General features: G+C 40.5%; 1 protein-coding gene across 2 annotated transcripts in view; it reads right to left on the bottom strand.

The window, feature by feature from the left end:
- OGDHL (oxoglutarate dehydrogenase L) overlaps positions 1–15170 on the bottom strand; it is a 65771-nt gene that overhangs the window by 30432 nt on the left and 20169 nt on the right. For both annotated transcript variants that reach the window (XM_082222347.1, XM_082222346.1), the window contains exons 6-14: positions 14520–14674; positions 9794–9940; positions 9243–9333; positions 7702–7881; positions 6364–6492; positions 5650–5829; positions 4290–4442; positions 2337–2439; positions 1229–1357 (exon numbers count right to left, since the gene is read on the bottom strand). In XM_082222347.1, coding sequence (XP_082078473.1) covers positions 1229–1357; positions 2337–2439; positions 4290–4442; positions 5650–5829; positions 6364–6492; positions 7702–7881; positions 9243–9333; positions 9794–9940; positions 14520–14674 — 1267 coding nt within the window. The remainder of the gene's footprint in view (positions 1–1228; positions 1358–2336; positions 2440–4289; positions 4443–5649; positions 5830–6363; positions 6493–7701; positions 7882–9242; positions 9334–9793; positions 9941–14519; positions 14675–15170) is intronic.

Below are 15170 nucleotides of genomic sequence, written 5' to 3'. Positions count from 1 at the left end.
TATTAAAAATTAGAGGCACCAAGCAGATGGTTCACTCTAAGCACCGTGTTACTTTTCAGTGTTTCAGGAACATGTGTGCATATTTAATAAAATATTTACACATCAATGCATAGCAACAGAGGACAGAACTAGAAGCTACACTTTGTATATAAGGATTTCTCCAGATACTTACTAATGAATAATGATATTTTGATTTAATAAGAAAGTGTATGTTAATTACATGCCACTTGAAAACAAAACATTGAAGATGTGTAATTGAAAGCTTTGCTGTAATAACTTCTCAGGAATTTTAATTGTATAAAACAACCCCTGTTGATCAATCTCAGAGGAAGGAAAATAAATAAAAGAAAGACAGATGTGATCATCAAAACATTATTCAAATCTCACACAGCTCATAATGTGACTTTACAGACCCACGTTAGAGAATGAATCAATGCAGGTTACAGACCATGCAGCAAATGTAATTTGCTAGCTCTTGCCTCCAGAGGCAAAAATCTCTGCAGAGGCATTTTTAACAATGAGATGTAATCCCTCAAATCTTGTTGATTCCCTTGAGAACCTCTCTCTTTCCAACCTCTTCCCAACGTCCACCTTTTCTTCTACATTTTCATCACTTTTAAGTATTGTGCAAAGCATCAGTTGAAACACGTTTCTTTAAAGAATGTTTTCACATGGAGAAATATAAACGTACAACTAAAGTAGCACCACCATGAATCATATGGAGAGCTAAACAGCCAAAGACCAGTCAATCCACAGTAATTCCTCAAGGACATATAACATGGCTTTACAGTCAATCAGCCCCTCACATAAATGCAAGTACTATTAATTTAACACTAATTCAAGTGCCACAACTTCCCTAGTCCTTTGAACAATATCTGCCAGACCACTGAAGTTAACAATAAGCTCATGATTGCTTCAGTTCAACAAGGCTGAAAATAATAATTAGCAAAGCTCATTAATGTTGCTTGTACGAGCATTAAGCCTAAACAAAAAAGAGAAACATACAACCTCCTAGCTGGTAATGGTGTGCACTTGTAGTATGTACATCAAACACTACTTTTTAATGGAAAGGGATATGAAAGGGAAGAAGTTTCTTCTGTTCAGGAAACATTCCAAATTCAGGACAGAGAGAATCAGCATTCAGCTAGCAAATATTCTCCTGTCAACGCTGTATCTCTAGAGAAAAAGGAAGCCAGTGCTGGAAATATAGTAAGAATTAAGTTCTCACCTCCATGTATTTTAAAGCCTTCCAAAGGCACAGAGCTGGCTACATTTCCAATATGAATCAGCATATCTTCAGGAATTCCAGTTGGAGGGCAAGTCATGCTCTTTGGTTCTCCATCCACATTAAAAAAACCTGAAACATGGGGGGAAAGTACAGAAACTTTTCCAGAAAGATCCTGCTTGTTTAGAGAAATCCCATACTGTGTAATAAAAGTAATAACAAATTCCCCTTTTAGAAACAGACAAGTGGGGACCTGGAACCAATTCTAAATTGCACCCCTGGCCCTTAAGAAAAGTGTTCCTTTTTCACCTGGCTAGAGTGCTAAACGGGCATTTGTACTAGTTTTTGGAGTTCCTGGGGGCAGGGGAGAGGGAGGGTACATCTTTTTATGGCTCATTTGTTTGCATATAAAAATGGAACTTTATTCCACCGTGGAGATCTGCCGAATTGGGAGTGGGGATTTCAGGCCAACCCTGAACTGGCAATTTGCGGGAACCGAGAAATGAAATGTATCCAACTCTTTTGGAAAGGAACAAATGCCTTATCTTCTCTTTTGCTTCTTAAAAATACTTAAAAATACTTAAAAATACTTAAAAATACTGGTACAGAGGCAGCTCCCAGCCTCCCTCAATTTTACTTGTTTGTACACCTAGAAAAGCAGTCACTAGCATCATTTGAGGGTCATCTAAGGAGGTAAATATGACAGACGTTTTTGTACAGTTAAAAAGGAATGGGGCGAGGGGCAAAATAGCTGCTGTTTTTAAACAAGGGGAAGCAGAAGGGGAAGCTGACATAGGCCTATTTCTCATGAAATGCTAAGCCAAACCATGGCTAAGCATAAATGTGCAAGCATGTGAAGAGTCACAGCAGAAACTCCAGCCACCTCGCTAACTGGAGCTAAGCCGTGGTTTGCCGAGACCCAGGCTCATGGCTTGTTTCCCTCAGAAAAACTATAGGCTGCATCTGAGAGTTGTCCTCCTGCAATCTGCATCTTGCAGCCACCGCAGAGAAGGGGAAAGGGGAGACAACCACATTCCCTCCTATCACAATAAACCATGTTTTACTGTGACATCGAAATGTAGCCAATGATATTTACAGCAACACTTCCTACCTGGCCAAGGTGAATCAAGCCAGTGCTTAATGTGTAGGATTTTATTGTCTTTGGATCGAGAATAAGCTTCCTCACAAATCTTATCATACTTTGCAATTTCTTCCTGTAGAATAGGGGTGAAACGTCATGTGACAAATACCAGAGCGGGAATACAGAGGGATTGGGAAAACTAAAATTCCATCAAAGCAGTAATATTCAAGTTTTTTATACCTAGCACAATTTTACAAGCAATTAGTTTTTTACCATATATTATATGGCTATAGTGGGTGGGGAGAATCAGGAGGGCATTGGGCAGAAGCCACTTGTACAAGCCTGCTCACAGGACTCTGGGGAGGAACAAGGATTTCCGAGTTCCTACAAAGCACGGCATGAATTTAGAAACAAGGGAAGGGATGATCACCAGAGGGTGGGGATAGGTATCATGACCACCAAATCTGCAAATCCTTGCACTTTTCAATCATTGATCTGCCAATAATAATAATAATTTCCCCAGCCACTCTGGGCGGCTGCCAACAGAATATTAAAAACACAATAAAACATCAAACATTAAAAAAATCCCTAAACAAGGCTGTCTTCAGATGTCTTCCAAAGTCAGATAGTTGTTTATTTCCTTGACATCTGAAGGGAGGGCCCCTGTTCCACAGGGCAGGCACCACTACTGAGAAGACCCTCTGCCTTGTTCCCTGTAACCTCACTTCTCACAGTGAGGGAACCGCCAGAAGGCCCTTGGAGCTGGACCTCAGTGTCCGGACTGAACAATGGGGGTGGAGATGCTCCTTTAGGTAAACTGGGCTGAGGCCGTTTAGGGCTTAAAAGGTCAGCACCAACACTTTGAATTCTGCTTGGAAACATACTGGGAGCCAATGTAGGTCTTTCAGGACAGGTGTTATATGGTCTTGGCGGCCACTCCCAGTCACCAGTCTAGCTGGTGGTAAATCACTCGTGATTCTCTTTTCTCTTTATTATTCAGCAATTACATACTACTCCTTTTTTATCAATGGAAAGATAATTTAATGAAGAATGCAATGCAATAACTTTTATGAAGGATTATTTATTACAACAGCAGTATAAAAAAGAAATGTGAAACACACAGAAAACATGAGATATATAGGTTAAATTGCCATGGTGGCACTTTGAGATAAGTAAGTGAGTTTTGGGTTGCAGTTTGAGCACTCGGTCTCTAAAAGGTTCGCTACCACTGTCTTAGGAGCTTAGAAACAGAAAGGAAAATAAAAACGGAAGAAGAGGTTACAGATCGGAGATGTCCGGGAATCCCAAAGTCTAAACTCAGAGACCCTGGCTTATGTCTCACAGCAGAACTCAGGATCCACCCTGGACCTCAGCCTATCACGATTGCCTTCCTGTGTCAAATTAAAGCCCTTCAGAGCAGGAACATCTTTCTCAAAGGTCACACACAGTGATGGTGCAAAGAAATAATACAAAAGAAATCTCACTAGGCTCCTGCCCCATGCAAGATGAAGCCCGCCAGAGGCCTTTCCCTGAATACTCCTAATCATCCAAATCCTAAAAAAAGGTAAAGTACCCTTGACATGGGTCATGTGGCCAGCATGACTAAGCTGCTTCTGGCACAAGGGAACACCGAATCCTACCATTTATTAATTCATTTATTAATTCATTTATTAATTTCTAGGGTTTAGAGGTGTCCCCTGCAAATCCAAAACACTATTTTGCATGCATAGTTTTTACTGCCACTGCTGCTGTGAACCAATGCCCCATTACCTACTGCTCTTGCTCTTCATGTTTTTATTTTTTGAAATTACTGAGGCAACCAACAGATTTCCCCTAAGGATAATTTATTTGGAAGTATTAAGGAATAAGTCAGAAGTTATTTCCTGACCTCGAAAAATCTAAACTAATCAAACCTGTTAAAATAGAAAGCTACAGCAGTATTACTTGTTACAAAAAGGCCCTCTCCACTGCTAGCATTGTTACCTCAAACTCCTGCAGCGTCACAGTTCCATCAGCTATTAGCTTGTCGGCATATTTTTTCAGCACAGGCACCTGCTTGTGAATCTGCTTGTACATCAAAGGCTGGGTGAACATGGGCTCATCCATTTCATTGTGGCCCCGTCTTCGGTAACAAACCTACATATTTCAGTCAATGCAATGATCACAATGAAAAGGGCAATAAAAAGAACAATTAAGGGCCTTCATTGCTTTCTAAAGATCAGCCCTCTCTATAATTTACAGTTTGCAGTTCCCACCAGCTATGTAGTTCTTAAAAAATAATTTCGCCCCCGAAGCTGTTGCACCCAGTTCTGGAAAGAATTCCAGAGCAGCTGAAAGCTCAGTGAGCAGAATCGCCCCCCGCCCCCCAATTATCTTCCTGACTTAGCTCGCTCGGTCCTGACAGAAGTTTAGTAGTCTCCCTGACATCAGAAATCAAAACACCCAGGAATCTACAGTTAAATCCCTGAGCCCTGAAAAATGGCAAGAGACGCCTGTGCCAGGGTGCCAGTGCCATCAGCTCCTGAATTAGGCCTGATAATATTTTGTACTATTTGTTTGAATTAATATTTTAAAACTGTGAATCCCTCTGTGGGAGCTTTGGCAGAAAGGTCTATAAATGCAATAAAGGGATGGATGCTTCAAGCTGTTTAATCTTCTTCTTTGGAGAGTATACTTCCCCCAACATCTCAGGGATAATTCCTCTGGGATATCTTCCCATTTTGACTCTTGAGAGTTCCTAGAGACTAAAATGCATACAACACAAGAGGGCTTTTTTCTCCCTCCTTTCCTTGTACTCTCTTACAAAAGCATAGTAATTAAGTATGGCCAGGAAGAAGGAAGCAATAAAGGCACATAAGTCAGGTCTTTCTTTTTTAAAGATTGTGGGATTGTGTAAATTAGCTTCAGAGCCCGGACGGAGTGCAAACCAAAAGGTTACAGATAGCAGTAACATTTCCCCTTATTATCTGTGAGGTGAGATACATTTTTAAGGGAAATATTTAGGTAGATTCAGAGCAATATTGGGTCCTGTTCTTTTAGATGCTACAAACGGAAATGCACAACCTATAATTAACACTATATCATTATATTCAGAACCTACTTCAGTAAGTCCAGGTTTCAAAGACTCTGTGTGTACATACTTCAAGTATTTCAGCATGTTACAGGGTTATGCCAATTTTCTCTTTCCACCACAGCTCCTCAACCTTCAATGGAGGCTGTTTCAGAGCTCCTCAGCTCGCAAGAGAGATTTGAAGGGGCACAAAGAGCTGTAGTGGAAAATGGATGCCCACCTAGCCCCATATGCAGGGAAGACCATTCAACAGTAAAGAATGACAGTACTTACCAGATCAATAACCACATCTTTATTAAAAGTGTTTCTCCAGTCTGCAGCTACGTTGCAGACATACATCACTGCTTCAGGATCATCAGCATTGACATGGAAGATAGGCGCGTTGACCACACGAGCAACATCAGTTGGATATGGCGATGAGCGAGCCATTCGTGGATCAGTAGTAAAGCCAATCTAAAACGCAATACTTAACATGTAGTTTTTAGTGGCAGTGTTTCAAAGTGTGTTGAGAACTGACATTTCAGTTTACAGACTCGTTATTTATACGGCAGGATGCTATGCTTTTCAGTTAGGAAGAACAAATTCTGAAAGGTATCACATTTCATTCTTTTCTTATGTACATTAACATCATTTTATTGGTGCTGAAGACAGAGCGGGCAAAAAGCCACTGCGCCATTTCACGGCGATTCATGACCAATTTCGACATGAGTAATAAAACACTTTGCCTTCTAAAGTCAGAGTGACCCTGCATAAACAGCAGAAAAAAACTACTTTCTGTCTTCCCTTGGATTTTTTCCCAGCCTTTCTGGTAACATTTTCCAAACAAGGCATTTAGTCTTCCTTCTCATAAAGCCTTCCTGTAGCCGCAGAGCAACCCCTTGGCTCAAGGGAAGAATGTAATGCTCTGTCCACTATCTATCATGAAGGCAACAGAAAAGCTTGCCAAAAGCTATTAAGGAAACCCAACTTCCTATTTCTGCTTTTTACCTGATTGTTGACCACAACATGAATGGTGCCATTGGTGGTATATGATGGAAGATCACTGAGATGAAAAGTTTCATAAACAACTCCTTGCCCAGCAAAGGCAGCATCGCCATGTAAAAGTATAGACATAACCTAAGTGGAGAGGGAGTTAAAAATTACTGGTGCTATTCATCCGTTAACAAGTTTCACAAATCCCTAGTTTAATTCCTTCCTGCCCCCCTACAACTTATGCAAGTTGTAAAGAATCTGATACGTCACTGAAATGATCAATAACTGATGCTATCTGGTCCACATCTGGCCCTCAAGAGGACACATGGTCATCTAGGATCCAACTGAGGATTATGGGTGGGAAAGATCTGTTGCAACATGGCTTGGCAGCAATAATAATAATAATAATAATAATAATAATAATAATAATAATAATAATAATTTTATTTATATCCCGCCCTCCCCAGCCGAAGCCGGGCTCAGGGCGGCTAACAACAATAAAATAGTACAACATTCTACAATAATTTCATTATAAAATTAATTCAACTCAAATTGATGGCAACCATTAGGCTAAAGTTCTGTGAAGATTGCCAAAGGAGGGAGTCAGGCTGCGCCCTGACCAAAGGCCTGGTGGAACAGCTCTGTCTTGCAGGCCCTGAGGAAAGATGTCAAGTCCCGCAGGGCCCTAGTCTCTTGTGACAGAGCGTTCCACCAGATTGGAGCCACAGCCGAAAAAGCCCGGTCTCTAGTTGAGGCCAGCCTAACCTCTCTGTGGCCTGGGACCTTCAGGATGTTTTTGTTTGAAGACCATAAATTCCTCTATGGGACATACCAGGAGAGGCGGTCCCGTAGGTACGAGGGTCCTAGGCCGTATAGGGCTTTAAAGGTTAAAACCAGCACCTTAAACTTGATCCTGTACTCCACCGGGAGCCAGTGCAGCTGGTATAGCACCGGGTGAATGTGATCTCGCAGCGAGGACCCCGTAAGGAGTCTCGCCACGGCATTCTGCACCCGCTAGAGTTTCTAGGTCAGTCTCAAGCCATTCTGCCAGAGGAGTTGCACTCTTGCTCTCAATCCCTTCTCAAAGTAGCCTTTCAACAAAACTTGTTTCTGACTGGACCTCTTTAAGAAACTGCCATTTTGAACGTTCATGGCAATTGAAAGTGATGAGCTTAAAATGAAAATGTGGGAGAAGCTACATGCCTCAAACGTTTTCTACATCGACTCAACTGAAGTAAAAAAAAAAAAAGTATTCTGAAGACACAAGTAGCATCTTTTTATTTCAGCAGCTGAAATCTACCACAGGCTATTAGAAATGAGGTCAAGCAGAAGTTATTATCCAGGCAATGTTACCTTCTTCCCTTCAGTATCCCCTCGGTAAAACTGCTCTGCTTTGGTCTTCCCTTGTACGACAGGATCCACTGCTTCCAAATGAGATGGGTTAGCCACAAGTGATAGGGTGAGCTTTTTGTTTGTTGCTCGGTTGATTCTCTCATGGTACATTCCCAGGTGATATTTTACATCCCCAGATCCCTAAGACACCAGAAACCATGAAAGTCCAAACACTCAAATGCTATCTATAATCTCAATGGCTGGGTTCATATTTAACACAAAATTATAGCTTATTTAGCTAGTCTATCTTATTTTTTGTTGTTGGTTTTTAAAAAAAAAATATTAAAGATTTTCTTGTTTTACAGAAGTAAGTGTAATGCCTCTCATATTTTTTCCATGTAACATTTTTACAAATCCGTTTCATTTGTTGAGACATTAGGGGGAGGGGAAAAAAAGAAAGGGTGGAGGGAGGGAAGATGGGTGGGGGTGGGGTCGGGTGGCGATGTTTCTGTTATGCTTAATGTATGGTAGGGTTTGGTGTCAGCGTTGCTTGTGCTGTTCACTTGTGTTCCTTTGGTGGTGAGAGAGGTTGGGGTTGGCCTAGGGTGTGGTTGTTTGTTTGTGATTGGCTGTGGTGATCTTTGTTTTCGTGTGTGAGTGGGGTGGGTGGGTGTTTTGGATCAGGTTAGCCATTTTGATTTGTATGCTGTTGGTGGATTATTGTCGTCTTGTTGGGCTGTGCATGTGATAAAGGGGAGCCATACCGGGGTAAAGGCATCTTCTTCTGTTTGTCCCCGTGTCAGTTTCAGTTTATTGGTTAATTTTTCTAGTAGGGCTGTTTCCCATACTATTTGGTACCATTGGTCCACGCTTACTCCTGACAGGTCTCTCCAGTGTCTGGTTATGCTGTAGAGTCTATCTTATTTGTACCTCTAAATCCACAAGAGCCAACTAAGGTTTGACTGGGGCCAACAATCTACCATCGGAAATTATGGTTTGAAGATGGCTTGTGACTCAGCTTGCGTCGTGTGATTTATCACTACATCTGAACTTGGTACCCTGACGTAATCCTATTTTGCTTTGTCACTGCGCCTCTGCCGTCTGCCTGGCTACAGAGATGTGAGAGAAGAGTGGCTAGAAACCAGTCACACTGGGATGAGACGTTCAGTGGCACTTTCACAGATCTCTGTGCAGAAACCCCTCGATCCTATTTGGCAGCAGTCCCAGCAGAAATTACCTGTCACAGTCTGACACACCTCATGCTTCCAGGACAGCCTCCAGTGCTCTCCCAAGACACAGCCTGCAGAAACTACAACCATTTGAGATATACCCCCAGCAAATGTTCCAGCTCCTCCCTTTGAGAGGTAGCACCCAGATAGGAAGAGAGAACCTCCTCCATTTCTGAGATATTATATAACATCTGGAAGCCTTCAGAATACAGGTCTGAAGGAATCTGAGTATAACACACATAATTAGCCTTAACTCTAGTTTTAACGGGAAAGAATCCAATGGGAGAAAAAATGGCTATATTAGTAATAATGGCCAATGAAATTGTATCTCACCTCATCAGCTGCTTCGAGCTTTGGGTCAAATTGACAAAAAATCTGTTCTAAATCCTTTCGGATAACATTGGCCAGCACATTCAGCCTTCCCCTTGGAGACAAAAAAAGTTGGGTGAATATGAGCACATATGAACAATAGTAAGCAACTGCAAGTAAAATTACAGCTTCTGTAGAGTGTTGAATACTGAGTTCCAATTGTCTGGTTCAATACCACAAACTTAGCACCATTTTATGTTTTGACTAGCTTCCCATTCAGTTTGTTTCAGCAGCAGCAACCTTATTTTTTATAGCACCTGAAAGTGTGCAGGATTTGTTTGTGTGTGCTTATGAAATAAAGTGAAAACATTGCTCAAATTGGCTTACTTTTTAAAAAAATAAATAAACAGAAACAAACAAAAAATAGGGAAACTAAGGAATAAGAATATTGTGGAAATAGCAGTATGCTGAAACTTTAAAATGTAACTGTGCTACCAAATGTAACTATTACATGTTTTTAAATTGCACACTGCTGTGTGATCATGATCATTAAATTAAAATAGGCAAATAGTTACCTGTGAGGCATGCCCAATATAACATACTCAATTCCCATTTCACTAGATTTGTCAATGATGGTTTTCAGAGCTGGGATCATGACTTCACATCCTTCCAAACCAAAGCGTTTTTCTGATGACCATTTCCGAGCAAGGAAATCCTCAAATCTGTCCATGAAGATAGAGTTAAGGGAGAGCACTTATTAAGGAAGTGAAGCAACAAGCAATAATTCTATATTATTTAAAAAGAAAGAAGTAATAATGAAGAGAGAGAAAGAAACAGCATGAAACAATCAGCAAACTTAGGAATGTCACTGGGTAACACAGCTGTCTAGACTGATGATATAATGCTTGGTTATTTGCCAGCAACAACTATACTGGAATACATTCCTTGAGAATCAATAACCAGAAAAATAAGGCTATCCTTTAGTGACAGATCTAAGTATCTTCTTTTTTAATGCAAGTGGGCTAGAATCAATGTACACAATTAAAGATTATTCTAACTAAAACTCTCTTTTTTTGAACTGCACATTAAATGGGGAAAAGCATCTTTATGATCACATTAGGAGCTAAAGCTACCAAGATTTTGCAAGAACCATTTATATCATGGGGCCAATGAATACTATGAATTACTTATTTCTTTAAAATTTTATCCTGATTTCTGTCTCTCATGGGGCTCTCAAAGTAAGCAGTCCAGTTAAACATACAGTAATACCGTATTGCCCTGAATAAAAGCCTCACTTTTTAAACCAAATTCCGACCATGAAAAGGGTAGCTTAAATTACAAAAAATTACAAAAATTAAATTACAAAAATTAAATTACAAAAATTAAATTACAAAAATTGGCTTTTACGATATCGCTGCTGAAACAGACATACGGTAAAACGGAACGGGTGTGAGTGCCTGAGGAATTTAAGACAGTGGCTTATATTCAGGTACAGTGGTACCTCGGGTTAAGAACTTAATTCGTTCCAGAGGTCCGTTCTTAACCTGAAACAGTTCTTAACCTGAGACGTGCTTTCGCTAATGGGGACTCCTGCTGCTGCTGCGCCGCTAGTACGCAATTTCCGTTCTTATCCTGGGGTAAAGTTCTTAACCTGGAGCAAGCACTTCCTGGTTAGCGGAATTTGTAACCCGAAGCATCTGTAACCCAAAGTGTCTGTAACCCGAGGTACCACTGTATTGTCTTTTTTTCTCTCCCCCCCCCAAATTTTAAAGGGGCCAATACAGTATTAGTTGTAAATCCCATAACAAACATCAGTAGCATGCTCATTGCCCCTAAATAGAAAATTGTGCCACGTCTACAGACTACATCTTACCCAGTTTTTCAGTTGGTCGAGCATGGGATTCTTAATCTCAGGGTTTTGAGTTCAAGTCCCACCTTAGGCAAAAGATTCCTGCATTGCAGGGGGTTGGACTAGATAACCCTTGTGGTCCCTTCCAACTTTACAATTCTATAATTCCATGCTTTCCTGGAATTAAGCTCCAATGAATTCAGTACTTCCAAATATTTACTTCCAAATAGACAGAGTTAGGATTATGCTGTCTGTTCCCAGTAAGCATACTTAGAAGTTGTCTATTTATAAAACCGATAAAATCTTAAGGTACAAATTGGAAGTGATTAATTAAAATACCTTATTCTTTTGACTTTACAGATACTTAACATGAAGCTATCAAAACCTTAGGCCAGAGTCCCTCAGACAGCATAATCTGGCAGAGACCAAGTAAAACCAAGGAGTTATGATTTACACCAACAGAGAATCTTTCCGCATGGGAACAGTCTCAAGTTAAACAGTGACAACTCCAGTTGAGAACCATCATTCCTGCTGAACTTGAAAGTGAGATAGAATGACAGCTTTTTGGTTTCCTTTAAGCTGCATTTTATTATCCAAAGTTGCAGTATCTGCTTGTATTACTTCCAGCTCTTCAATTTGGCACCCAGCAACTGAGTCAAAGTGCTCATCACTATTTTTTGAACCTAGGTTCCTGATTATGCGAGGAAGCAGCACGCACAAGTTACTGAGTTATAAAACCAAAGTCTTGAAATGGAAACAAGAGGAAATACCAACGATAGAAGAATGGAGAATGAAATTAACAGACTATGCAGAACTGGATAAACTAACTGGGGAAATTAGATATCTTCGAGACCAAAAGTTCAACGAGGACTGGGGAAAATTTGTTGAATATCTGAAAAGAATATGTGATGTCTAAACAACGCTAGCGGGGTTTCAAGAAGCACTGTGAAAGTTGAGATATATTGTTAAAAAGAAATAGATAGGGGGAGAGAAGACTAATGGCAATAAAAACAGAAGAAATGCGTAATTGAGAGGGGAAAATGGATGATTGTCAGAGAAGCTGAAGGAAGTCCAAACAGAGTTAAATTTGTGAAATTTTGATAAGATTGTACATTTGTGTTGAAAAATAATAAAAAATATTTTTTTAAAAAAATAAAATAAAACCAAAGTCTCTCTTTTATTGACATGAGATTCAGTGATCAGGTGAGGAAATTGGTATATGTGTAGGTCCCAGATAGTGCAAAGGATCAACTCAGTGAGCACACTTAAAACTGGCTCCCCACTAAACAGTTATGAAAGGCAGTAAATTATCCCCTCCAGAGCACCCTCCCTGTAGGAAATCTCATTCACAAAACCATTTAGCCATGGTTAAGGGAAAAAGCAGGGAATGCGGGTGGTGCTGTGGGTTAAACCACAGAGCCTAGGGCTTGCCGATCAGAAGGTCGGCAGTTCGAATCCCCATGATGGGGTGAGCGCCCGTTGTTTGGTCCCAGCTACTGCCCACCTAGCAGTTCGAAAGCATGTCAAAGTGCATGTAGATAAATAGGTACCGCTCTGGCAGGAAGGTAAACAGTGTTTCCGTGTGCTGCTCTGGTTTGCCAGAAGCGGCTTAGTCATGCTGGCCACATGACCCAGAAGCTGTCTGCGGACAAACTCCCTGGGCCTATAGAGCAGGATGAGCATCGCAACCCCAGAGACGTCCGCGACTGGACCTAACGGTCAGGGGCACCTTTAACTTTACCTTTAAGGGAAAACTCAGCACTGACATCAGCAAAAAGCTAAACAGGATTTTTCTTATACCAGGGTCTGAAACTGCAAATTCTGGGTTGAGAGAATCCCTGCGTATCTAGAAATATGTAGCCCCCTTTACAATTCCCAGAGTTCCTTGAGAAACAAGTAGGGATACTCCTAGCCTTTCATTATCTCCCTTAGCACAACATTCCTGTTGACCCAATTCTCCTTTCCTGTCTAACCCCTTCTTTTTGCAAATGGCAAAACTCCCAAATATTCAGTTCAGAATATGCAAGCTAAGTGATTTTATGCAGGACACACAGCTTGCGTGATTTGAATGCAAAACATTAAAAAATATCTGTTACAGAATTTTTTATTTAGATTTTTGTCACAAGCTGTCTATCATTATTGGGAGTGTGGCCATGCTATAGCTAGCATCTCTAGAAATTGCAGAGTTTAAAGGCAGTCCTTTCTAGTCCTTATTCTGAACAAGACAGGCAGACAGTGAGCTTCATTCCTCTTCCTAGCATTTTTTCTGCATGAACAGGTTATATCAGGCTCCTCCCTAGTTTTTTATACAGATTGTTCTAGTTAACCAGTACACAATATGTACAGCAGGACACAATATGTATGTTGTGGAGGAAGAGGAGGGGGGGATGCACATATCAGGAAGATAAATGAGAAAACATTCTGTGTGGCAGACTGTTAACAGCCTGTCATTCAAACACCATGGTAACCTGCTTATTAAAAAGCATCTGGTTCAAATTCATTTCTCTTTTAATTAAACTTGGGCAGGAATTATATACTGTTGTCTCACTATATAAACATTGCCATAGAAGGCAAATGTTATATCCGAGTAACAAAGTAAAATATCTACCCAAATGCTCTAGAGCAGAACCAGTCTTAATGGTTATGTTCATGAACTGATGCATGCCAATAGAACATGTCCATATTTTTTATCAGCTCCTTGCTTTCATGTTAATTATTATTAATAATAATAATAATAATAATAATAATAATAATAATAATAATAATAAATGCAACTAAAACATCCTTCCCCACTGCCATTCAAATGTTTTAGACTACAGCTCCCCACAGCCCAAGCCAGCAAATAACAGATCTCCATGGGACCCCATAGCCCAATAACTATTAGGGCAAAGCATCCTAGAAGTTCTCTGGTAGTGACCCTAAAGGGAGAAGCAATAGTACTATAACGTAGTGCCTGCAGCGTCTAGCCCCCTGAGTAGTTCCAGAAGAACATCAGGGTCAATGGCTTCAAAGGCCACTAAGAAATCAAGGAGAACCAACCGGGTTGCACTCCCCTGTCACTTTCTCAATAAAGGCCATCAGTCAGGGTGGTCAAGGCTGTTTTAATGCTAAAATGGGGCCTGAAACTGAAACAGGTCTGCATAACCTGCTTCATCCAGAGAAGTAGTTTTCTAAAACCTCTGGGACTAGGGAAGGCCTCTTCAAGAGGGGCTGCACCACTGTTTTAAGGCACAAACGTTTTATTGATAATAATCAGCTAAATAGTTTGAGGATCTATACAACTGTGTAACATGCAGAAAACGGCATTTTTAGAGAAATCAAAGACTGGAACTGGGAAGTTGGGGGGGTGAGGATGGGTGTTTCTGGATAATATGTTTTGCTTTAATTTTGAATAAAAAGTTTTTTGTTTTTTTGTTTTTTAAAAAAGACAATATCACTCCTTCCCAACATACCTTGTTGACCGCACCAATCTAGCCAACAACGTCCGTTTTTCATCATTGCTGAATTTCATGACACCTGGAGTCTCAAACTTCTGCCGGATCCAATCACACTGTTCCACATCATTAATAAACATAAATTCCAGCCCAATGTGTTGACAATATGTGTTCTGAATGGTAAAATGATATATTAAAAGCATGGAAATGTTTAAAAGGTGGCAAAGACAGAGTATAAACTATGCTTAAAAGGTACTTTTCTTTCCACCCAAGGAACTAGCTCCTCCTAAGGGCTAGAACAGATGCAGGAATGCACAAGCCCATGACCTACTTTAGATACCTAAACCAGTCAGCATTTGGAAACTATTATGTTTTCACAAGCCTTCCTGGTAGAAATCAATTAAATGCTTCTAGGCATCCCCCCAAAATAACAGAATTTACATAAGGAACACACGTATATGCACTACACAAAGGAACCATAATGGACCATATACTTTGGCTATGAGGCTCCAGGTTTAATCCTAGCTACCTTTTACTAAAGTCCCTCAGAACAGAAATGGCGCAAGGCACTCTTACTTGGAAAACCGGATTAAGAACCTGTTAACAAAACTGGGCCAAACAGATCCATCTCTTCTGCATTCCACAATTCAATAAGGAGCAACAACTCAA

Source organism: Podarcis vaucheri, assembly GCF_965113315.1.
Source record: "Podarcis vaucheri genome assembly, chromosome: 5".
Lineage (NCBI taxonomy): Eukaryota > Metazoa > Chordata > Lepidosauria > Squamata > Lacertidae > Podarcis > Podarcis vaucheri.
Note: the sequence above shows the minus strand (reverse complement) of the source record. Positions and strands in the feature narration are given on the sequence as shown.